This window comes from Trachypithecus francoisi, unplaced genomic scaffold, assembly GCF_009764315.1.
Source record: "Trachypithecus francoisi isolate TF-2019V2 unplaced genomic scaffold, Tfra_2.0 Lachesis_group11, whole genome shotgun sequence".
NCBI lineage: Eukaryota > Metazoa > Chordata > Mammalia > Primates > Cercopithecidae > Trachypithecus > Trachypithecus francoisi.
Window position 1 is genome coordinate 124092992 of NW_022681456.1, and position 24135 is coordinate 124117126.

The 24135-nt window shown below is 46.6% G+C and overlaps 1 protein-coding gene across 1 annotated transcript; it reads left to right on the forward strand.

Moving 5' to 3' along the window:
- The first annotated feature begins 1335 nt into the window (after positions 1 to 1335).
- LOC117090574 (solute carrier family 2, facilitated glucose transporter member 3-like) lies at positions 1336 to 21492 on the forward strand. Its single transcript, XM_033222935.1, has 9 exons — positions 1336 to 1432; positions 2394 to 2554; positions 4136 to 4376; positions 5341 to 5503; positions 7024 to 7211; positions 13979 to 14083; positions 15710 to 15811; positions 16827 to 17030; positions 19882 to 21492. Exons 2-9 carry the CDS (start codon positions 2508 to 2510, stop codon positions 20098 to 20100), a joined length of 1269 nt encoding a protein of 422 aa, XP_033078826.1. The 5' UTR covers positions 1336 to 1432; positions 2394 to 2507; the 3' UTR covers positions 20101 to 21492.
- The last annotated feature ends 2643 nt before the right edge of the window (positions 21493 to 24135 follow it).

Here is a 24135-nt window from a genome sequence, read left to right on the forward strand (position 1 = left end):
GAGAAAGAAGGGACTTTTACTAAAAGGGAAAAGATGTGACAGCATTGTACTGGCAGGGTCCTCCAGGGTAATGATGCTTAGTTGTGACTGAGACGTCTGGGAGGCTGCAGGCAAGGTCAGTTCTCCCACTGAAGCTTCCAGCCTGCTATCTACCCTGTCTGACCTGAAAGGAGAGGAATTTAAGATAGGAAAGTTTGAAGGGATTGGTGGGGGGGTGGGAAAGGACATAGAAGATGGCTTCAGGTATACAAATTGAGCTGCCCCAAGGTGGCAATCTAAAATATTATCCACTTCCCCAGCTGAATTATTCCAGGCAAGGTGAAGATGACTGGTTCCCCCCACTAAGAAATGTCTCTTTTTTATTTTCACTTTTTTTGAGACGGAATCTTGCTCTGTTGCCCAGGGTGCAGTGCAGTGGCATGGTCTCGGCTCACTGCAACCTCCGCCTCCCAGGTTCAAGCGATCCTTCTGCTTCAGCCCCTCCTAGTAGCTGGGATTACAGACACACACCATCATGCCCGGCTAGTTTTTGTATCTTTAGTAGAGATGGGGTTTCACCATGTTCGCCAGGGTGGTCTTGAACTCCTGACTTCAGGTGATCCACCTGCCTCGGCCTCCCAAAGTGCTGGGATGACAGGCATGAGCCACCATGCCCAGCTAGAAATGTCTTATTTGTTAGGTTTGTAGTGAGCCAAGTGTTCTTTCTTCCCCCATCCAGGGGTTAGGCTAGGGATAGCAGAACAGTATTTAATAAACCAGAAGACTCAAGTGGGAACAGGATGCAGTGGGTAGATCCAGTAGGTTACATGGCCCTGAGAGATAAGAGACTCAAAGAGCTGCCCAGCAGTGAAGACACAAACTACCACCACCGTCCCCCACCACCACCACTGGGCTTCTGTGGAGTCTGGGTACAGATCAGACTGCACTGTGTTTGTTTCCAAAATGATCAATTCTTAGTGATCCTACCCAGGGCTGTGTTGTCCTCTGCACCCCCCCCCCCCCCCCCAGTTCTTGAGTGGCATTCTGTGCCTACCTTTACCTGATGCAAGTTTTTAAATATTTCCAAATTGACCAACCCAGTTTCTCTTAACTTCTTCCTTCCCTAATTTTCTTTCTACTTTCACCAAGTTAACTTCACATTCTTATCTTCAGATAAGTTCTTTAGTATAATCTATTCCTTCGTCTTCCCCATTAATTACCTAAATCTCATGTGATGTTTGTCCTTTTCATACCACTCATAGGTCAAATTCTCCTAATACGGCTCCATAATTAATAAGAAACAGTCACCAATCACAAGTTTTAAGGACCACTCTCTCCTCCCTGTCTTCCCTCCCTCCAGGTCACCCCAGCTCTGATCTTTGCCATCACAGTTGCTACAATCGGCTCTTTCCAGTTTGGCTACAACACTGGAGTCATCAATGCTCCTGAGATAGTGAGTACCAGGCCACAAGAATTAGAATCTGGAATAGGGAAGTTACTCCTTTAAGTAAAGTTTCAAGAAATCAGAATTCAAGGCCAGGCACGGTGCCACCTGCCTGGAGTCCCAGCTACTCTGGAGGCTGAGGCCTAAAGATCACTTGAGCCCAGGAGTTCAACACCATCCTGGACAACACAGTTAGTGAAGGTCCCTCCCCAAACTAGGGGATTTTAAGACAAACTTTGTATCTATCCTGTCCAAGACTGAAGATGGAGACAATATTGGTGGGGAAAATTAGTGGGGTCATTTAATCCAAGCAGAAAGCTCATTTACTCCCTGAACCCTGCGCGGTGCTGTTCTTCCTCCCACTCTTTCACCCATAGTGATACACTTCCTGTATTATCCCTTAGGGGTTAGGTACAAAGAAGCTGGATTCGCTTAGCAGAGGGCCGGTGTGAACATCAGTGCTGCCACCTACTGGGATATTCAGGACAAATGAAAAATTACTATTCCAGGGAGAGTTAACATTAACTCCAATGTTATCTGCCTCTTCCATTCCCGTCTATTTATTCCCTTGATTCTCTAGGGAGGAAATAATCCCTAATATTTGTTTTGTTTGTTTGTTTTGAGACGCAGTCTCGCTCTGTCACCCAGGCCTGAGTGCAATGGCGCTATCTCGGCTCACCGCAAAACTCCGCCCCACAGGTTCAAGCTATTCTCCTACCTCAGCCTCCCGAACAGCTGGGATTACAGGCGCCTGCCACCACAACCCGCTAATTTTGTGTTTTTAGTAGAGACGAGGTTTCACCATGTTGGTCAGGTTGGTCTCCAACGCCTGACCTCAGGTGATCCATCCGCCTCAGCCTCCCAAAGCACTGGGATTACAGGTGTGAGCCACTGCGCCCAGCATATTTGTATCTTTTGTTCTCATCCAACTGTAATAGTGTGTCCTCCCACCAACCCTTTTATTTTGCAGATCATAAAGGAATTTATCAAGAAAACTTTGACGGAGAAGGCAAATGCCCTTCCCTCTGAGGTGCTGCTCACGTCTCTCTGGTCCTTGTCTGTGGCCATATTCTCCGTCGGGGGTATGATCGGCTCCTTTTCCGTCGGACTCTTCGTCAACAGCTTTGGCAGGTATTGACTAGAAACTGGGCAAGGAAGTGGGCTCTACAGCTGCACTGAGGACAAGTGTGGAGAGTTAGGGCAGGGAGATGATGATGCCTTTGAATAAGAACACCTTGAATTCTAATCAAGGGAAACCTAGTCCAGCTGGCCTCGAATATGACTGCCCTTGCGTGGAGCTCCACTACCCTCCGTAGCTCCCGCCCAGCTGGGCAAGAGATGAACTGTGTGAGTGATTGGCCTTTGCAGTCCAGCTGGGGCTAGTTCAGAATTATTCCCTAGTAAGCTCAACTATGGGGTTTCCAGAAACATACTTAATTTACAAGGTCCAAAGTTGATTACTTTTCTAAAAAAAAAAAAAAAAAATTGGGGTCTCATATAAATGTTTTTGTTATCTTACACGGGATTGGTAGGAATTATCATTAGTCTCTGGCAAATGTAGATAATGGCCAAAAAAAGAAAACTGAATCTTCTTTTTTTTTTTTTTTTTGAGATAGAGTCTCGTTCTTGTCACCTAGGCTGGAGTGCAATGGTGCAATCTTGGCTCACTGCAACCTCCGCATCCCTGGTTCAAGTAATTCTCCTGCCTCAGCCTCCTGAGTAGCTGGAATTATGGGCACCCGCCACCACACTCGGCTAATTTTTGTATTTTTAGTAGAGATGAGGTTTCACCATGTTGGCCAGGCTAGTCTCGAACTCGTGACCTCAGGTGATCCGCCCACCTCAGCCTCCCAAAGTGCTAAGCTTACAGGCATGAGCCACCACGCCTGGCTGAAAACTGAATCTTATTTTATACTAGCGTAGTAATCTATTTTAGAAGGTAGAATATATTTTCAGTTATGACTGACGAAGGAACTGTTTTAATTTGCCAATTAGATATTCTAGAAATGGAGTGGTACTCACATTTAAAAACTGATAAGGCAACCTAATTTACTTGCTAATGTTCTTCCCCCTCTGCCCTCCCTCTGCCCAAGAAGCAGGGTCTTGCTCTGTCACCCAGCCTGGAGTGCAGTGGCCCAATCATAGCTCACAATAGCCTCAACCTCCCAGTCTCAAGCAGTCCTCCCACCTCAGGTCCCTGAGTAGCTGGGACTACCCGTGGGCACCATCATGCCTGGCTCCCAACTAGAAATGTTCTAATAATAGAAAGTAAAAAAGGTCTGGGTGTGGTGGCTCATACCTGCAATCCCAACACTTTGGGAGGCCAAGGTGGGTGGCTCATGAGGTCAGGAGTTAAAGACCAGACTGGCCAAGATGGTGAAACCCCATCTCTATTAAAACGCAAAAAAATTAGCCGGGCGTGGTGGCAGGTGCCTGTTATCCCAGCTACTCGGGAGCGTGGGGCACAGAATTGCTTGAACATGGGAGTCAGAGGTTGCAGTGAGCCGAGATCACGCCACTGCACTCCAGCCTGGGCAACAGAGGGAGACTCTGTCTCAAAAAAAAAGAAAAGAAAGAAAGTGAAAAAGAAAAGTTAGACCAAAAAAGGAGTTGATATGAGCCTGGAGAAGAGCAGAATAATGAGGACAGAAGAGGAGAGGTTAGGAGCCATTCACTTTGCTAATTCCACTTTGTCTTTGATTAACCTTACAGGCGCAATTCAATACTGATTGTCAACCTGTTGGCTGTCGCTGGTGGCTGCCTTATGGGACTGTGTAAAATAGCTGAGTCGGTTGAAATGCTGATCTTGGGCCGCTTGGTTATCGGCCTCTTCTGTGGACTGTGCACAGGGTTTGTGCCCATGTACATTGGAGAGGTCTCGCCTACTGCCCTGCGGGGTGCCTTTGGCACTCTCAACCAGCTGGGCATCGTGATTGGAATTCTGGTGGCCCAGGTACTCTAGAACTTCTCATACTTAATGAGTGTTAGTTTCATGGGTCATTAAAAAAGTTAACATAGATAAAGCACTGAAGAATAACTTAATGAGTGTTAGTTTCATGGGTCATTAAAAAAGTTAACATAGATAAAGCACTGAAGAATATCTGGCATATGTTCAATTATATATGGAAATTTTAGATATTGATACTATAATTCATACATAGTAGCTCAAGAAGCAGGTTGAGTAGAGAAAGGAAAAGAAACACAATTTCTTTTTTCCTTTTTTATTTATTTATTTATTTTTGAGACAGAGTCTCACTCTGTCCCCCAGGCTGGAGTGCAGTGGCACGATCTCAGTTCAACCTCTGCCTCCTGGGTTAGTTATTCTTATGCTTCAGCTTCCCGAGTAGCTGGGATTACAGGTGCGTACCACCACGTCCAGCTAATTTTTGTATTTTTAGTAGAGACAGAATTTCACCATGTTGGCCCAGCTGTTCTCAAACTCCTGACCTCAGGTGATCCACCCGCCTCGGCCTCCCAAAATGCTGGGTTATGGGCGTGAGCCACTGTGCCTGGCAATTTTTTAATTTTTTCCAATGGTAAAATAATGTATGATTTTCTGAACTTTTGTTTTGTTTTGTTTTGGAGACGGAGTCTCACTCTGTCACCCAGTCTGGAGGGCAATGGCACGATCTCGGCTCACTGCAACCTCTGCCTCCTGGGTTCAAGTAATTCTCTGCCTCAGCCTCCTGAGTAGCTGGGATTACAGGTGCCCACCATCACGCCTGGCTAATTTTTGTATTTTTAGTAGAGACGGGGTTTCACCATCTTGGCCAGGCTGGTCTTTAACTCCTGATCCACCTGACTCAGCCTTCCTGGAATTACAGGTGTCAGTTACTGCACCCAACCAACTTGTTTTTTAATGAACTTGTGGCCTATGAAGTATGGGGTTTATAGCATTATCTTTGTGTGGTTACTAGATCTTTGGTCTGGAATTCATCCTTGGGTCTGAAGAGCTATGGCCGGTGCTATTGGGCTTCACCATCCTTCCTGCTATCCTACAAAGTGCAACCCTTCCATGTTGCCCTGAAAGTCCCAGATTTTTGCTCATTAACAGAAAAGAAGAGGAGAAGGCTAAGTGGAGTGAGTATCTTTCACTCTTTAGTATACGAAGTATATGGTTGTGGTTTGTTTTAAGGATGAGGGCGCTGGACCTATTTTCTCTCGTACCCTTTCCCTGACCATCAGAATCCAAGTGAAGACGGTTCTGATTACTCTTCCTTGTTTTTTCCTCTTTTCGAGACAGAATCTCGCTCTGTTGCCCAGCCTGTGGTGCAATCTCAGCTCACTGCAACCTCCGCCTCCTGGATTCTAAGCAGTTCTCCTGTCTCAGCCTCCGGAGTAGGTGGGATTATAGGCGTGTGCTACCACCACCACGCCCAGCTAATTTTGTGCTTTCTTTTTTTTTTTTTTTTGGAGATGGAGTCTGCCTCTGTCGCCCAGGCTGGAGTGCAGTGGCACGCTCTCGGCTCACTGCAAGCTCCGCCTCCCAGGTTCACACCATTCTCCTGCCTCAGCCTCCTGAGTAGCGGGGATTACAGGCGCCCACCACCATGCTTGGCTAATTTTTTGTATTTTTAGTAGAGATGGAGTTTCACCATATTAGCCAGAATGGTCTCAATCTCCTGATTTCGTGATCCACCCGCCTTGGCCTCCCAAAGTGGTGGCGTTACAGGCATGACCCACCGCCCCTGGGCAACTTTTTTTTTTTTTTTTTTTTGAGACACAGTCTTGCTCTGTCGCCCAGGCTGCAGTGCAGTGGTGCAATCTCTGCCTCCCAGGTTCAAGTGATTCTCCTGCCTTAGCCTCCCAAGTAGCTGGGACTACAGGTGCGTGTGCCATCACGCCAGCTAATTTTTTTTTTTTTGAGACGGAGTCTCGCTCTGTCGCCCAAACTGGAGTGCAGTGGCCGGATCTCAGCTCACTGCAAGCTCTGCCTTTTCGGGTTCACGCCATTCTCCTGCCTCAGCCTCCCGAGTAGCTGGGACTACAGGCGCCCGCCACCTTGCCCGGCTATTTTTTTTTATTTTTTTTAGTAGAGACGGGGTTTCACCGGGTTAGCCAGGATGGTCTCGATTTCCTGACCTTGTGATCCGCCCGTCTCGGCCTCCCAAAGTGCTGGGATTACAGGCTTGAGCCACCGCGCGTGGCCTTGTTTTTTTTGTATTTTTATTAGAGATGGGGTTTCACCATGTTGACCAGGCTGGTCTCGAACTCCTCACCTTGTGATTCGCCTGCCTCGGCCTCCCAAAGTGATGGGATTACAGGTGTGAGCCACCATGCCTGGCCCATCTAATTTGTATTTTTATTAGAGATGGGGTTTCACCATGTTGGCCAGGCTGGTCTCGAACTCCTGACCTCAGGTGATCCACACGCCTCGGCCTCCCAAAGTGCTAGGATTACAGGCATGAGCCACCGCGCTGGGCTCTGATTACTCTTGAGTAAAATTTTCAGCCCCTAAAGAATGAGGTGAGAAGGCAGGTTCAGGAAGGGATGCTATCGATCACCTCATCTCATGCAGTCCTTTCCTGGCTGCCTTACAGGAAGAATGAATTTGGGGCAGCACATTGTCTTTATCCTTTCCTCTTTCTTCTTTTCACCAGTCCTCCAGCGGTTGTGGGGCACCCAGGATGTATCCCAAGACATCCAGGAGATGAAAGATGAGAGTGCAAGGATGTCACAAGAAAAGCAAGTCACCGTGCTGGAGCTCTTTAGAGTGTCCAGCTACCGACAGCCCATCATCATTTCCATTGTGCTCCAGCTCTCTCAGCAGCTTTCTGGGATCAATGCTGTGAGTATGATACTTTAGGGTCAAAGGTGTCTTACAAAATTTCACTTAAAATGCCGGGCATGGTGGCAGTGTGCCTCTGCAGTCCCAGCTACTCAGGAGGCTGAGGCAGGAGAATCACTTGAACCCGGGAGGTGAAGATTGCAGTGAGCTGAGATTGTGCCACTGCACTCTAGCCTGGGTGACAGACTGAGAGTCTTCATCTAAAAAAAAAAAAAAAAAAAAAAGACAAAAATTAGTTGGGCGTGGTGGTGCACTACTCGGGAGGCTGAGGCCAGACAATCACTTGGACCTGGGAGGTGAAGGTTGCAGTGAGTGGAGATTGCGCCATTGCACTCCAGCCAGAGCAACCAGAGCAGAAGTCCTTCTAGAAAGAAGAAAAGAAAGACAGACAGAAAGAAAAGAAAGAAAGGCAGAAAGACAAAAAGAAAGACAGGCAGAAAGAAAGAAAAGAAAGAAAGACAGGCAGAAAGAAAGAAAAGAAAGAAAAGAAAGGAAAGAAAGAGAAAGAAGGAAGGAGGGAGGGAGGGAAGAAAGAAAGAAAAAAAGAAAGAAAGAAAAGAAAGAAGAAAGAAAGAAGAAAGAAAAGAAAAGAAAGAAGAAGAAAGAAAAGAAAAGAAAAGAAAGAAAAAGAAAAAGAAAAGAAAGAAAGAAAAGAAAGGAAAGAAAGGAAGAAAGAAAGGAAAGAAAGGAGAAAGGGAGGGAGGGAAAGCAAGAGCAAGCAAACACATACCATACTCTGAAGTGGGAGGAGTCTGTCCCTCAGAGTGCTCATGGATCATCTGTAATTTCCCACAGGTGATTTTTTTCTAATCCTGTTTTGCAGGGCTAGGACTGTCGTGAGGCAGGTAGGGAGTTGCCTCAGGCACAATCTTTTTTTTTCTTTTTTTTCTTTTTCCTTTCTTTCTTTTTTTTGTAATAGGCACAGAAATAATGCAAGGTACATTCTTTAAAGAGGTGCTCATTCTCAGGGCTACGCTTGCACGTAGCTGCCTCACCTGCCGAGTCTGCTGCTCTGGAAGGTCTCGGAAGCACATTTTTCTCCAGTAACACGTGTGGCCTACATTATCATTTCCAAATGAGGAATTTGAGACTGGGATTCATCAAAATCACCAATCACCTAGGAGGCTCTTTCTAACTACTGTGTATTTCCTCCCAAGTTTTTTTTTGTTTTTTTTTTTTTTAAGACAGGGTCATGTTGTATTGCCCAGGCTTGACTCCTGGACATAAGTGATATTACCACCTCATTTCCTTTCTTTCTTTCTTTCTTTCTCTTTCTTTCTTGAGACAGACTCTCGCTCTGTCACCCAGGCTGGAGTGCAGTGGTGCAGTCTTGGCTCACTGCAACCTCTGCCTCCCTGGTTCAAGTGATTCTCCTGCCTCAGCCTCCCGATTAGCTGGGACTACAGGCACGTGCTACCACGCCCAGCTAATTTTTTGTGTTTTTAGTAAAGACAGGGTTTTACCGTGTTAGCCAAGATGGTCTCTATCTCCTCACTTTGTGATCTGCCTGCCTTGGCCTCCCAAAGTGCTGGGATTACAGGTGTGAGCCACCACACCTGGCTCTTTCTTTTTTTTTTGAGAGGTAGTCTTGCTCTGTCACCCAGGCTAGAGAGCAGTAGCACAATCTCAGCTCATAGCAACCTCTACCTCCCGGGTTCAAGTGATTCTCCTGCCTCAGCCTCTCAAGTAGCTGGAATTACAGGCGGCCAACACCATTCACAGCTAATTTTGCGTTTTTAGTAGAGATGGGGTTTCACCATGTTGGCCAGTCTGGTCTTGAACTCCTGGCCTCAAGTGATCCACCTGCCTCAGCCTCCCAAAGTGCTGGGATTACAGGCATGAACCACCACACCCGGCCTGTACATTAATTATTGTTGGACTAAGGTGGCTCCCAATTTAGTCAATGAGCGGATTTTGCTCCACATATAATCATCACCTAAAGCTGGCTGCACCAGAATTATGGGGGATGGGGTTCCTGAGTCGGCTGAATGGAAAGTCTCTGTGTAAAAGGGCTGGAAATTGTCTGTAAAAAAATAAATCTGGGCCGGGGGCAGTGGCTCACGCCTGTAATCCCAGCACTTGGGAGGTAGAGATGGGCAGATCACCTGAGGTCAGGAGTTAGAGACCAGCCTGGCCAACATGGCAAAAGCCCATCTCTACTAAAAATATAAAAATTAGCTGGGCGTGGTGGTGCGCACCACCTAAAAATCAGTCAATCAATCTGATGCATAGCAGGCTTGGAAATCACGTTTCCAGCCTACTTTTGTGCAAACTATGGTTTGTTTTTTGTTTGTTTTTTTTTTTGAGGTGGAGTCTCACTCTGTCACCCAGGCTGGAGTGTAGTGGCGCAATCTCAGCTCACTGCAACCTACGCCTCCTGGGTTCAAGTGATTCTCCTGCCTCAGCCTTTTGAGTAGCTGGGATTATAGGCATGCGCCACCTCACCTGGCTAATTTTGTGTTTTTAGTAGAGACGGGGTTTTTCCAGGTTAGTCAGGTCTCTAACTCCTGACCTCAAGTGATCCGCTCGCCTATGCCTCCCAGAGTACTGGGATTACAGACGTGAGACACCTCGCCTGGCCCAAGAAGTTTTATTGAGATGTGTACATGTACATTAGGTTTTTGATGTGTAGACATTATGATAAAGAGAATTGTCATAACTATTTATTGCTTGTTTAAACTGCTCAAGTAATTACTTTTGCACCAACCTACTATCTTTCCCCACAAGCTTGATGTCATCATAAAATATGTTGGGATTTTGTTTTGTTTTGTTTTGAGACAGAGTCTTGCTCCGTTGCCCAGGCTGGAGTGCAGTGGCTCAATCTCGGCTCACTGCAACCTCTGCCTCCCAGGTTCAAGCAATTCTCCTGTCTCAGCCTCCTCAGTGGCTGGGACTATAGGCACCTGCCACCACACCCGGATAATTTTTGTATTTTTAGTAGAGATGGAGTTTCACCTTGTTGGTCAGGCTGGCCTTGAACTCCTGACATCAGATGATCCACTTGCCTCTGCCTCTCAATGTGCTGGGATTACAATTGTGAGCAACTGCGCCTGGCCAATTATAATCTTGTTTTAGAAAATATAAATATACATAGTTTATATCTTACATCTTAGGGATTTAGAGAGTTATTTCTTGAGAAGGTAAATCCCAATGTAGAAGTCCATATTCATCAAAAAGACTAATAAATATTGGTATGGAGGCAAATACTCTGGGTGAAATAAACTGAAGCGAAGCTGGGTAACCTAGATAATGTTCCCTTGTTAACTTGTGGTCTGAGTCCAATATTTTAATATTTTTTCTTTTCTCTTTTTTTTTTTTTTTGAGACAGAGTTTCACTCTTATTGCCCAGGCTGGGGTGCACTGGTGTGATCTCGGCTCACCGCAACCTCCACCTCCTGGGTTTAATTGATTCTCCTGCCTCAGCCTCCCGAGTAGCTGGGATTACAGGCTTGAACAACCATGCCCTGCTAATGTTGTATTTTTAGTAGAGATGGGGTTTCTCCATGTTGTCAGGGTGCTCTTGAACTCCCAACTTAAGGTGATCTGCCCGCCTCGGCCTCCCAAAGTGCTGGGATTAGAGGCGTGAGCCACCGCACATGGCCAATTTCTCGTAGCTATGGTAGTTGTAGCAACCTTATTTTTTTTTCTTTTTTTTTTTTCTTTTTTTTTTGATACAGAGACTCGCTCTGTTGGCCAGGCTGGAGTGCAGTGGCACAATCTCAGTTCACTGCAACCTCCACCTCCCAGGCTCAAGCGATTCTCCTACGTCAGCCTCCCAAGCAGCTAGGATTGCAGGTACCCACCACCACACCCAGCTAATTTTTAAATTTTTATTAGAGACAGGATTTCACCATGTTGGCTAGGCTGGTCTCGAACACCTCAGGTTATCCGCCCGCCTTGGCCTCCCAAAATGCTGGGATTACAGGAATGAAACACTGTGCTCAGCCAGCAACCTTACATTTTAGCACAGTGCCTAGTAAATAACAAACATAGGAATTTATTTAATATATATTAAATTACAATAGTAGCTGGTATTATTTCATAAAACACTTCAAAAGGGCCTAGGCCTAGGAAATACAGCCCAACCTCTGCTTATTCAATGAGCAGGATAAGGTTATTCAATTAGTTCACTATCAAATTGAGACATCAATGTGCCTATCAATGTTTTGAGGGTTTGGGGAAGAGTCAATTAAACAAGCATTTAGCTGGGCGTGATGGCACATGCCTATAATCCCAGCAACTTGGGAGGCTGAGAGGCAGGAAGATCACTTGGGACCAAGAGTTTGAGAACAGTGTGGGCAACAGAGTTGCTGTCTCAACTTATAAAAAAGAAACCAGTTAGTAGGAATTACACCTTCATATAAGTTGGTGAAGTGGACATAAGCAAGAGTAAACGGAACAGTGGAAATAAGCATAGTTAGAAGGAACAATGGAAATTAGTAGCTAAAATTGAGAACATTTAAAAAGAGAAAAGAGGGCGAGGTGCAATGGCTCACACCTGTAATCCTAGCGCTTTGGGAGGCTGAGGTGGGCAGATCACGAGGTCAGGAGCTCAAGACCAACCCGGCCAACATGGCGAAAGCCTGTCTCTGCTAAAAAAAAAATACAAAAATAAGCCGGGCGCGGTGGCTCAAGCCTGTAATCCCAGCACTTTGGGAGGCCGAGACGGGCGGATCACGAGGTCAGGAGATCGAGACCATCCTGGCTAACCCAGTGAAACCTCGTCTCTACTAAAAAATACAAAAAAACTAGCCGGGCGCGGTGGCGGGCGCCTGTAGTCCCAGCTACTGGGGAGGCTGAGGCAGGAGAATGGCGTAAACCCGGGAGGCGGAGCTTGCAGTGAGCCAAGATCCGGTCACTGCACTCCAGCCTGGGTGACAGAGCGAGACTCCGTCTCAAAAAAAAAAAAAAAAAAAAATACAAAAATGGCTGGGCACGGTGGCTCACACCTGTAATCCCAGCACTTTGGGAGGCTGAGGTGGGCGGATCACGAGATCAGGAGATCGAGAACATCCTGGCTAACACGGTGAAACCCTGTCTCTACTAAAAATACAAAAAATTAGCCGGGCCTGGTGGCACATGTCTATAATCCCAGCTACTTGAGAGGCTGAGGCAGGAGAATCGCTTGAACCCGGGAGGCAGAGGTTGCAGTGGCCGAGATCACGCTGCTGCATTCCAGCCTGGGCGACAGAAAGAGACTCCGTCTCAAAATAAAAAAAAAGAAGGGGCCGGGCGCGGTGGCTCAAGCCTGTAATCCCAGCACTTTGGGAGGCCGAGACGGGCGGATCACGAGGTCAGGAGATCGAGACCATCCTGGCTAACATGGTGAAACCCCGTCTCTACTAAAAATACAAAAAACTAGCCGGGCAACGTGGCGGGCGCCTGTAGTCCCAGCTACTCGGGAGGCTGAGGCAGGAGAATGGCGTGAACCCGGGAGGCGGAGCTTGCAGTGAGCTGAGATCCGGCCACTGCACTCCAGCCTGGGCGGCAGAGCGAGACTCCGTCTCAAAAAAAAATAAATAAAATAAAAAAATAAAAATAAAATAAAAAAAAAGAAATACAAAAATTAGCCAGGCGTGATGGCAGGAGCCTGTAATCCCAGCTACTTGGGAGGCTGAGGCAGGAGAATCGCTTGAACCCGGGAGATGGAGGTTGCAGTGAGCCAAAATCGTGCCACTGCACTCCAGCCTGGGTGACAGATTGAGACTCCGTCAAAAAAAAAAAAAGAGAGAAAGGAGATAAGATTCAGAAGATAATTCATTTGCAGAAGGGATATTAGGATTGAACAAAAACCGTAAGGACTTCTTAACCTCTTGGGACTTTTTTTTTTTTTTTTTTTTTTTTTTTTTTGAGACGGAGTCTTGCTCTTTCGTCCGGGCTGGAGTGCAGTGGCCGGATCTCAGCTCACTGCAAGCTCCGCCTCCCGGGTTTTACGCCATTCTCCTGCCTCAGCCTCCCGAGTAGCTGGGACTATAGGCGCCCGCCACCTCGCCCGGCTAGTTTTTTGTATTTTTAGTAGAGACGGGGTTTCACCGTGTTAGCCAGGATGGTCTCGATCTCCTGACCTCGTGATCCGCCCGTCTCGGCCTCCCAAAGTGCTGGGATTACAGGCTTGAGCCACCGCGCCCGGCCCCTCTGGGGACTTTTAAGTATTTTTTAAATTTTATTTTATGGAGACAGAGTCTCGTTCTGTCTGGCCTCCCAAGAAGCTGGGACTGGCCGGGCGCGGTGGCTCAAGCCTGTAATCCCAGCACTTTGGGAGGCCGAGACGGGCGGATCACGAGGTCAAGAGATCGAGACCATCCTGGCTAACACGGTGAAACCCCATCTCTACTTAAAAATACAAAAAACTAGCCGGGCGACGAGGCGGGCGCCTGTAGTCCCAGCTACTTGGGAGGCTGAGGCAGGAGAATGGCGTAAACCCGGGAGGCGGAGCTTGCAGTGAGCTGAGATCCGGTCACTGCACTCCAGCCTGGGTGGCAGAGCAAGACTCCGTCTCAAAAAAAAAAAAAAAAAAAAAGAAGCTGGGACTACAGGTGTGCCCCATCATGCCTGGCTAATATTTGTATTTTTAGTAGAGATGGGGTTTCACCGTCTTGGCCAGGCTGGTCTTGAACTCCTGACCTCAGGTGATCTGCTTGCCTCGGCCTCCCAAAGTGCTGGGATTATAGGCCTGCACAACCACGCTTAGCCTTAAGTATTTTTTGAGGGTTCTGTGTAACTGGTATGAAGTTTGTATGAAAGCTGCATGTTTTCTTTTCTACTAGGTGTTCTATTACTCAACAGGAATCTTCAAGGATGCAGGTGTTGAAGAGCCCATCTATGCCACCATTGGCGCGGGTGTGGTTAATACTGTCTTCACTGTAGTTTCTGTAAGTTGGATGGTTTGATAATTTTGGGGGAAGAAAAGAATCCTTGCTACAGATGTTCAAAGATGGATTGCACAGTTCCACCATTATTTAGTTACACCTTTTTTGTTGTTTATTTATTTTTATTTTTTTTAATTTTTTGAGACAGAGTCTTGCTCTGTTGCCCAGGCTAGAGTGCAGTGGCACGATCTCGGCTCATTGCAACCTCCACCTCCTGGGTTCAAGTGATTCTCCTGCCTCAGCCTCCCCGAGTAGCTCTGACTACAGGCATGCGCCACTACGCACAACTCTTTTTTGTATTTTTAGTAGAGACGGGGTTTTGCTATGTTGGCCAGGCTGGTCTTGAACTCCTGACCTCTGGTGATCCGCCTGCCTTGGCCTCCCAAAGTGCTGGGATTACAGGTGTGAGCCACCACGCCCAGACTGTTGTTTAATTTTCCTTTGGTAAAAAGAGATACATTAAATGCTGAATGTAGTCTTCACTCTTCAAGCAAATATGGGATGGATGGGAAAAGAGGAAGTATAGAAGGGACTATATAGTATGCTTTGAACTTGGAATTGGAGGAGAGGTGTTTGGAAAAACTTTCAAACTGTTTTTCCTGTTTTTACACTAAAACAACAACAATAACAGAAGATTTCTGTGACCCCCCCCCAAAATATTTAAGGATTTGTCCCCATCATGTAAGCAATCAGTTCTGCAGTGGACACCATCTAGGTGTTCTGTGATTTAATTCTGACACTACCTGGAGATAGCATCGGATCTCACAGGTTGGTGGCACAGTTCCCAAGACTGCCCCCCACTCCTGATGCCCATCACAGGCTCCAGGTTGTTTACCTGTGCTTCTGACCCACCAGCTATAGGTCAGGATTCCCACCATACCCTCTCTGGGTTGGATTAATTGGCTACAGTGGCTCACAGAACTCAGGGAAAATGTTTCCTGGTTTGATTTAAAGGATATTTTAAAGCACAGAAATAAACAACCAGATGAAGAGATTCACAGGGCGAGGTCTGGAGGGACCCTGAGCGTGGGAGCCTCTGTCTCCGTGGAGTTGGGGTGCACTCCTAGCGCATTGATGATTTGTTGCTGACCTTCCTGTCAGCTTCCACGGGTTCAGATATCTGGAAGCTCCCCACACCTGCCTTTTGGGCCTTTTATGCAGACTTAATTGATTCTCCATGATTGAAGCATGGACAACTGTTCTGAAATGTGATTGGACAAAAAGGGAATGATCTGAACCCAGCCAGGCCTGTCTGTTTGGATTATTTTGGCCTCTCTATAGCATTTCTTCCTCTAGGGGGTGGGGCAGGACCCTCTCTGAAATGAGGGTTTTATGACTCAGTCAGACTAGTGTCCTGCCAAGTGGGAGGGCAGGAGAAAGTCAGAGAAGAATTGTATTTTCTGAGGCCTGTGGCATCCCAATATTATGACAAAAGACTCTACCAAGGGCTAGGGGGATTTTGAGCCAGGACCTGTGAATGGAACACAATATGTATGTATATAGAATCATAAATCACAGGAGGTGTATCCGTAACAAGTGTCCTGCTGTTGGTAAGGCAGATTTCAAGTAGCTCAGACACTGTTTTCATGGGAAGGAAAACTGAAGTTTCATGTCATATTCTTCTTCCAGCTATTTCTGGTGGAAAGGACAGGAAGAAGGACTCTGCATATGATAGGCCTTGGAGGGATGGCTGTTTGTTCCATGCTCATGACTGTTTCTTTGTTATTAAAGGTGAGTGCCCTTTGAGTGAAGAAAAGCGAGGGAGGGGGAAAGGAGGAGAGAGGTTACAGTTGACTTCTGTGACACAAGGGGTGGGTTGTTAAGGTTGCAGTTTGTCAATAAAGTCAGAGGAGAGAAGCAGGATGCCCAGAGTTTTTAAGAAACGTGGGTCTTCAGAGAACTGGAGGTAAACTGTTAGAATCCTTACATTTATAGAACATTGTTGTAGTCTATAAAATAAATTATCTAATTTAATTCTTTGTTTGTTTGTTTGTTTGAGACAGAGTTTTGCTCTTGTTGCCCAGGCTGGAGTACAGTGGTGCAATCTTGGCTCACCGCAACCTCTGCCTCCTGAGTTCAAGTGATTCTCCTGTGTCAGCCTCCCCAGTAGCTAGGATTACTGGCATGCGCCACCACGCCCAGCTAATTTCGTATTCTTAGTAGAGACGGGGTTTCTCCATGTTGGTCAGACTGGTCTCAAGCTCCCGACCTCAGATGATCCACCTGCCTCGGCCTCCCAAAGTGCTGGGATTACAGGCATGCGCCACCACCCAGCTAATTTTTGTGTTTTTTAGTAGAGACAGGGTTTCACCATGTTGGCCAGGCTGGTCTCCAACTCCTGACCTCAAATAATCCCTCACTTCACCCTCCCAAAGTGCTGGGACTATAGGCATGAGCCACAGTGCCCAGCCAAAAGAAAAAAAAATTGTGTTTTAATTAGCCACGTGTGGTGGCACATGCCTCAAGTCCCAGCTATTTGAGAGACTGAGGTGGGAGGATTGCTTAAGCCCAGGAGATCGATGATGCAATGAGCTGTTATAGCACCACTGCACTCTAGCCTGGGCAACAGAGTAAGACCCTGTCTCAAAACATAAAAACAGAAATAAATCCAAGCCTATTGATTCCACAGCCACACATTGTATTGTACGTCAGAGACAGGAGGAACTTGCATTAGTTGCCTCTGGGAGCCTAGATTCTGGGTTATACTGTCTTTTAATTTAATTTTCTCTGTTCCTTCCTCTTACAGGATGACTATAATGGGATGAGCTTTGTCTGTATTGGGGCTATCTTGGTCTTTGTGGCCTTTTTTGAAATTGGACCAGGTCCCATTCCCTGGTTTATTGTGGCCGAACTCTTCAGCCAGGGCCCCCGCCCAGCTGCGATGGCAGTGGCCGGCTGCTCCAACTGGACCTCCAACTTCCTAGTCGGATTGTTCTTCCCCTCTGCTGCAGTAAGTAAACTCAACTTTATCTATCTATCTATCTATCTATCTATATTTTTTTGAAACAGTCTCGCCCTGGTGTGCAGTTGCCCAATCTCAGCTCGCTGCAAACTCCACCTCCTGGGATCAAGCAATGCTCCTGCCCAAGCCTCCTGAGTGGCTGGGACTACAGGCGTGCGCCACCACGCCCAGCTAATTTTTGTATGCTTAGTAGAGACGGGGTTTCCCCATGTTGACCAGGATGGTCAGGAGCTCTTGACCTGGTGATCTGCTCTCCTTGGCCTCCCAAAGTGCTGGGATTACAGGTGTGAGCCACCGCGCCTGGCCAACTCACCTTGTCTTAAAACCAGCCTACTTAGGCTGATATATTGAAGATACGCATTAATACAGTAGTCAGGCTGGGGGAGGTGGCTCACTCCTGTAATCCCAGCACTTTGGGCGGCTGAGGCGGGCGGATCGCCTGAGATCAGGAGGTAGAAACCACCCTGACCATGCCAGGTGCCGTGGCTCAAGCCTGTAATCCCAGAACTTTGGGAGGCTGAGACGGCTGTATCACGAGGTCAGGAAATCGAGACCATCCTGGCTAACACCGTGAAACCTCGTCTCTACAAAAAAATACAAAAAACTAACCGGGCGAGGTGGCGGGCGCCTGTAGTCCCAGCTACTCAGGAGGCTGAGGCGGGAGAATGGCGTAAACCGGAAGACAGAGGTTGCAGTGAGCTGAGATCCGGCCATTGCACTCCAGCCTGGGCGACAGAGCGAGACTCCGTCTCAAAAAACAACAAAAAAGAAACCACCCTGACTAACATGGAGAAACCCCGTCTCTACTAAAAATACAAAATTAGCCGGGCATGGTGGCGCATGCCTGTAATCCCAGCTACTCGGGAGGCTGAGGCAGGAGAATCGCTTGAGCCCAGGAGGCGGAGGTTGCCGTGAGCCAAGATCGGGTCATTGCACTCCAGCCTCGGCAACGAGAGTGAAACTCCGTCTCAAAAAATATATTATTATTATTATTATTATTAAACAATAGTCCTTCCTCATCTGCAGTTTCAGTTACCTGAGTCTAAAAGTATTAAATGGAAAATTCCACAAATAAACAATCCATAAGTTTTAAATTGCACCCAGGCGCAGTGGCTTAAGCGGGTAATCCCAGGACTTTGGGAGGCGGAGGCGGGAGGATCACTTGGGGTCAAGAGTTCGAGATTAGCCTGCCCATCATGGTGAAACCCCATCTCTACTAAAAATACAAAAATTAGCCAGGTGTGGTGGCACTAACCTGTAGTCCTAGCTACTCGGGAGGCTGAGGTAGGAGAATCACTTGAACCCAGGAGGTGGAGTTTGTGGTGAGCCAAGATCTTGCAATGACACTCCAGTCTGGGTGACAGAGCTAGACTCCATCTCAAAAACAAAACAAAACAAAAAAATTTACGAATAGAGGCGGGGGCCTGCTATGTTGCCCAGGCTGGTCTCAAACTCCTGGGTTCAAGTGATCCTCCCACCTCAGCCTCCCAAAGCTCTGGGATTATAGGCATGCACCACTGTGCCCAGCCTAAGAATGTATCTTTTGTCCATAAAATTGTGAAGAAGAAAAAAGAGGATGAGTGAGGTGGTTCAAGCCTGTAATTCCAGCACTTTGGGAGGCTGAGGTGGGCGGATCACAAGGTCAGGAGTTTGAGACCGGCCTGGCCAATATCGCAAAACCCTGTCTTTATTAACAATTCAAAAAATTAGCTGGGTGTGGTGGCAGGAGGCGCCTGTAATCTCAGGTACTTGAGAGGCTGAGGCAGGAGAATTGCTTGAACATGGGACGCTGAGGTTGCAGTGAGCTGAGATGGCACCATTGCACTCCAACCTGGGCAGCAAGAGTGAAACTCCATCTCAAAAAAAAAAAAAAAAAAAAAGTGGCCAGGCATGGTGGCTCACACCTGTAATCCCAGCATTTTGGGAGACCAAGTTGAGAGGATCACCTGAGGTCGGGAGTGTGAGACCAGCCTGACCAACATGAAGAATCCCCATCTCTACTAAAAACACAAAATTAGTCAGGCGTGGTGGCACATGCCTGTAATCCCAGCTACTCAGGGGGCTGAGGCAGGAGAATCACTTGAACCCAGGAGGCAGAGGATGCGGTGAGTGGAGCTCATAACATGGCATGCCAGCCTGGGCAACAAGAGCAAAACTCCATCTCAAAAAAAAAAAAAAACCTGTGGGTAACTGGGGACTACTGTAATTACTGATGCCATGAAAGATTGGACATCAAGGGCTATAAACCAGATTTTCAATAACACACGGGAAAAAAAATGACGGCAGGAAAGATTGAAATGGAATGGCAAAACTGGGAACTTTATTCATTTTTTTATTATGTGAGATGGAGTCTTGCTCTGTTGCCCACAGTGGACTGCAGTGGCTCACTCTCAACTCGCTGCAACCTCCGCCTCCTGGGATAAAGTGGTTCTCTTGCCTCAGCCTCCTGAGTAACTGAGATTACAGGTGCATGCCACCACTCCCAGCAATTTTTTTTTTTTTTTTTTTTTTGTATTTTTAGTAGAGACAGGTTTTGCCATGTTGGCCAGGCTGGTCTCAAACTCCTGGCCTCAAGTGATCCACCCGCCTCGGCCTCTAAAAGTGCTGCGATTACAGGCATGAGCCACCACACCCAGCTCAGAAACACAGATTTTAAAAATAATACTCAAGGCCGGGTACGGCTCACTACAGGCATGAGCCACTGCGCCCAGCCTCTGTTTTTATTAAATATGGAAGGGTTATAGCTTGAAGCATATTGGAAATATGAATGTGAAGGAAATTGAGTTTGTCAATGACCAGATTTTTATAGAAACCTTCCTTTCTTCTGTCCTCTCACTAGCACTATTTAGGAGCCTACGTTTTTATTATCTTCACTGGCTTCCTCATTACCTTCTTGGCCTTTACCTTCTTCAAAGTCCCTGAGACCCGTGGCAGGACTTTTGAGGATATCACACGGGCCTTTGAAGGGCAGGTACAAGGTACAGATAGATCTGGGAAGGACAGCGTCATGGAGATGAACAGCATCCAGCCTCCCAAGGAGACCACCACCAATGTCTGAGTCATGCCCCTTCCACCTCCCTCCCAGCATGGGAAAGCCATCTCTCCCTGAACACAGGAGAGACCTCATCAGGATGAACCCGGGACTGCTTCTGAATGCTGCTACTTGGTTCCTTTCTCATCCCACGCACTCCATGAGCACCCCAAGGCTGGGGTTTGTTGGACTTTCAATGGCTTTTTAAATATTTTATTTCCTGGACATTCTCTTCTGCTTAGGAGAGACCGAGTGAGCCTACCTTCATTTCAGGAGGGATTGGCCGCTTGGCATATGACAACTTTGCCAGCTTTTCCTCCCTTGGGTTCTAATATTGCCGCATAAGGGGATACAGGAGAAGAAAAGTAAGGTGCAGATAAAGCTACTGATTTCCTTTGGAAATTTAAGGTAATAGTTTACAGGTAGTAGTACTTGAAATCTAGGATTATTAACTAATATGGGCATTGTAGTTAATGGCAGTTGATGGGTTCTAATTTTGGATGGAGTTGAGGGAAGGGAAAGTGATTTCTAGAAAGCCTGTTCCCCTCACTGGACGAAATAACTCCTTCTTCTTGTAGTAAGTAGTCTCATGACTTTTGAAGTAATCCTGCCACCTATCTTGTGGGAGCCATCCAAACGAGAAACCTAAAATAATGGTTCTTGGTAGAGATTCATTATTTCTCTACTTTGTTCTTTAGGAGATTTTAGGTGTTGTTTTTCTGTTTTATTTTAACTCATACTTTTAAAGGAATTCCCCAAAGAATGTTTACAGCAAACTTGGAATGTGTAACTTCAGCTCTGGGAGAGGACGTTTTCCTGAGCGATTATTATCTCAAGTGTGTTATGGCTTTAGGGTCACCGCACGCTTGCGTATGTCTGTTACCATGTCACTGTGGTCCGATGCCGAGTGCCCTGAGGGGACTTGAATCTTTCCAATAAACCACGTTTGAGATAGTATGAGTCAATGTGCAGTGTAGCCACACTTGAGAGGATGAATGTATGTGCACTGTCACTTTGCTCTGGGTGCAAGTACGTTATTGTTGACTTATTTTCTCTGTGTTTGTTCCTACAGCCTCTTTTTCATATGTTGCTCAATCTCCCTTTCCCTTCTTGGTGCTTACACATCTCAGAACCTTTAGCCAAACCCTTGCCAATGGCAGTATTTTGGTTCTCAGTTGTCACTGTTCCCTCTGCTCGTGGAACTTTCTAATCAAAATGCACCTAGCTATGGAGTGGGGTTTAGCTGGAAAGGTGACCTTCCAACTTCACGTCAACTTCTGGCTCTTCAAACAGGTTGGCAGTAAGGCAGGGAAGTTGTTTTCCTATTCCTCACTGAGAAGATTGTGAATCTTTCCATATGGATTTTCCATTATTAATGTTAGTTTGATTCTTTGTTTTAAAATAAAAATTCTGAGTGTACATGACATCACAGACACATTATTTATTTATTTTTTTGCCGTTCCTATGACAACAAAATCAGCTTTAAATGCTGAGTTGACTACTCAGTACCTGTTGTGACCTTGAGACTTGTATGAGACCCTCGTAGTCATATGAGACTCTGTTCTTAGAGTCTCACACATATAAGAGAATAGCAATATTTGGCCGGGTCCGGTGGCTTACGCCTGGAATCCCAGCACTTTGGGAGGCCGAGGCAGGTGGATCACCTGAGGTTAGAAGTTTGGAACCAGCCTGGCCAATATGGTGAAACCCTGTCTCTACTAAAAATACAAAAAAATTAGCTGGGCTTGGTGGCAGGCGCCTGTAATTCCCAGGTACTCGGGAGGCTGAGGCAGGAGAATTGCTTGAACCCAGGAGATGGAGGTTGCAGTGAGCTGAGGTTGTGCCGTTAGACTCCAGCCTGGGGGACGAGAGTGAGACTTTGTCTCAAAAAAAAAAAAGAGAGAATAGCAATACGTGTTTACTATGCAGATTAAGTGAAAAAGCCTTTGTGCCTTGCTTTTCATACTTGATGAATTACATTGCTTTCTTTCCCCAGTGAGAACTAGTTTTGTGGGTTTTTTTTCTGTTTTTCTCTTGTGTTCCTTTCCACTTCCTTCCTCCTCCAGTCTTTGCTCTCTACAAGTCATCCCACACTGCTGTCAGGGCATCCTTGTGACATACAATAGTCCCTTGCTGTCCCCAGGGGACTGGTTTCCAGACACCTTCTTAGATACCAAAATTCAGGGATACTCAAGTCCCTTATATAAAATGCATATAGTCTGGGCGCGGTGGCTTATACCTGTAATGCCAGCACTTTGTGAGGCCAAGGCAGGCGGATCACGAGGTCAAAAGATCCAGAACATCTTGGCCAACATGGTGAAACCCCGTCTCTACTAAAATTACAAAACTTAGCTGGGCGTGGTGGCACTCCAACCTGGCGACAGAGCAAGACTTGATCTCAAAAAAATATATATATATATAATTATTATTGTGATGATTTAAATGCAAATAATCTATGCACATCATCTCATGCACTTTAAATCATCTCTAGATTACTTTTAATATCTAATACAATGTAAATAATTGTTAAACTGTATTGTTTTTTATTGTTGTATTGTCTTTTTTTCCAAATATTTTCCATCTGTAGTTCTTTGCATCTGCAGATACAGAAGGCAGACTGTATATCACTATCCTACTTAAAATCCCTTGGCCGGGTGCGGTGGCTCACGCCTGTAATCCCAGCACTTTGGGAGGCCGAGGCGGGCGGATCACGAGGTCAGGAGATCGAGACCATCCTAGCTAACACGGTGAAACCCCGTCTCTACTAAAAATACAAAAAAAAATTACCCAGGCGTGGTGGCGGGCACCTGTAGTCCCAGCTACTAGGGACGCTGAGGCAGGAGAATGGCTTGAACCCGGGAGGCGGAGCTTGCAGTGAGCCGAGATCACGCCACTGCACTCCAGCCTGGGCGACAGAGCGAGACTCCATCTCAAAAATAAATAAATAAATAAATAATCCTTCAATAGCTTCCAGTTAACTACAGAAGAAAACTTAACCTCCCTAGTGGATCATGTAACCCCTCTAAGACAAGATCCCTGCTACCTCTTCAGTTTGACTTACCATTTATTTCTTAGCTCCTATTTATATAAAACATCTTCCCCATTGCCACATTCATTCACACCTCCATGCCTTCATTTATAAGTTCTGACATTGCACATAGTGAAAATATGTGAGGAGCTACCTCTTCTATTTCTATTTACCCCAGTCATGTGCTCCATAAAGCCTTCCGTATTCCCAAAATGTTGCTTACACTGTGCAATTGTGCATATTAGAAAGAATGAAAAGATGAAATGCACTGACTGTCCCAAAAGTGCCTGGTGAGTACACAATGATTAATTTGTTTTGAGGCAAGGTCTCATTCTATCACCAAGGCTGGAGTGCAGTGGCATGATCACAGCTCACTGGCAACCTTGACCTCCTGGGCTCAAGGGGTCCTTCTACCTCAGCTTCCACAGTAGCTGGGACTATAGCGGAGTGCCACCATACCCATCGCCAGCTAATTTAATTTTTGGTAGAGATGAGGGCTTGCTATGCTGCACAGGCTGGTCTCCAACCACCTGAGCTCAAATGATCCTCCCACCTTGGCATCCCAAAGTGCTGGGATTACAGGCGTGAGCCACTGCACCCCACCTCTCCATAATTGTCATCGCTCCCTCTTTTCCACCTTTGCTTTCTTAGGATTTATTCTCTGTATCACCAATTTTTTTTTTTTTTTTTTGAGATGATGTCTCGCTGTGTCACCTAGGCTGGAGTGCAGTGGCATGATCTCGGCTCACTGCAACAACCACCTCCCGGGTTCCAGTGATCTCCTGCCTCAGCCTCCCAAGTAGCTGGGATTACAGGCACAGGCCAACACGCGCGGCCAATTTTTTTTTTTTTTTTTTTTGAGACAGAGTTCGCTTTTGTTGCCCAGGCTAGAGTGCAATGGTGTGATCTCGGCTCACTGCAACCTCTGCCTCCTGGTTCAAGTGATTCTTCTGCCTCAGCCTCCTGAGTAGCTGGGATTACAGGCATGTGCCACCAGGTCTGGCTAATTTTTTTGTATTTTTAGTAGAGATGGG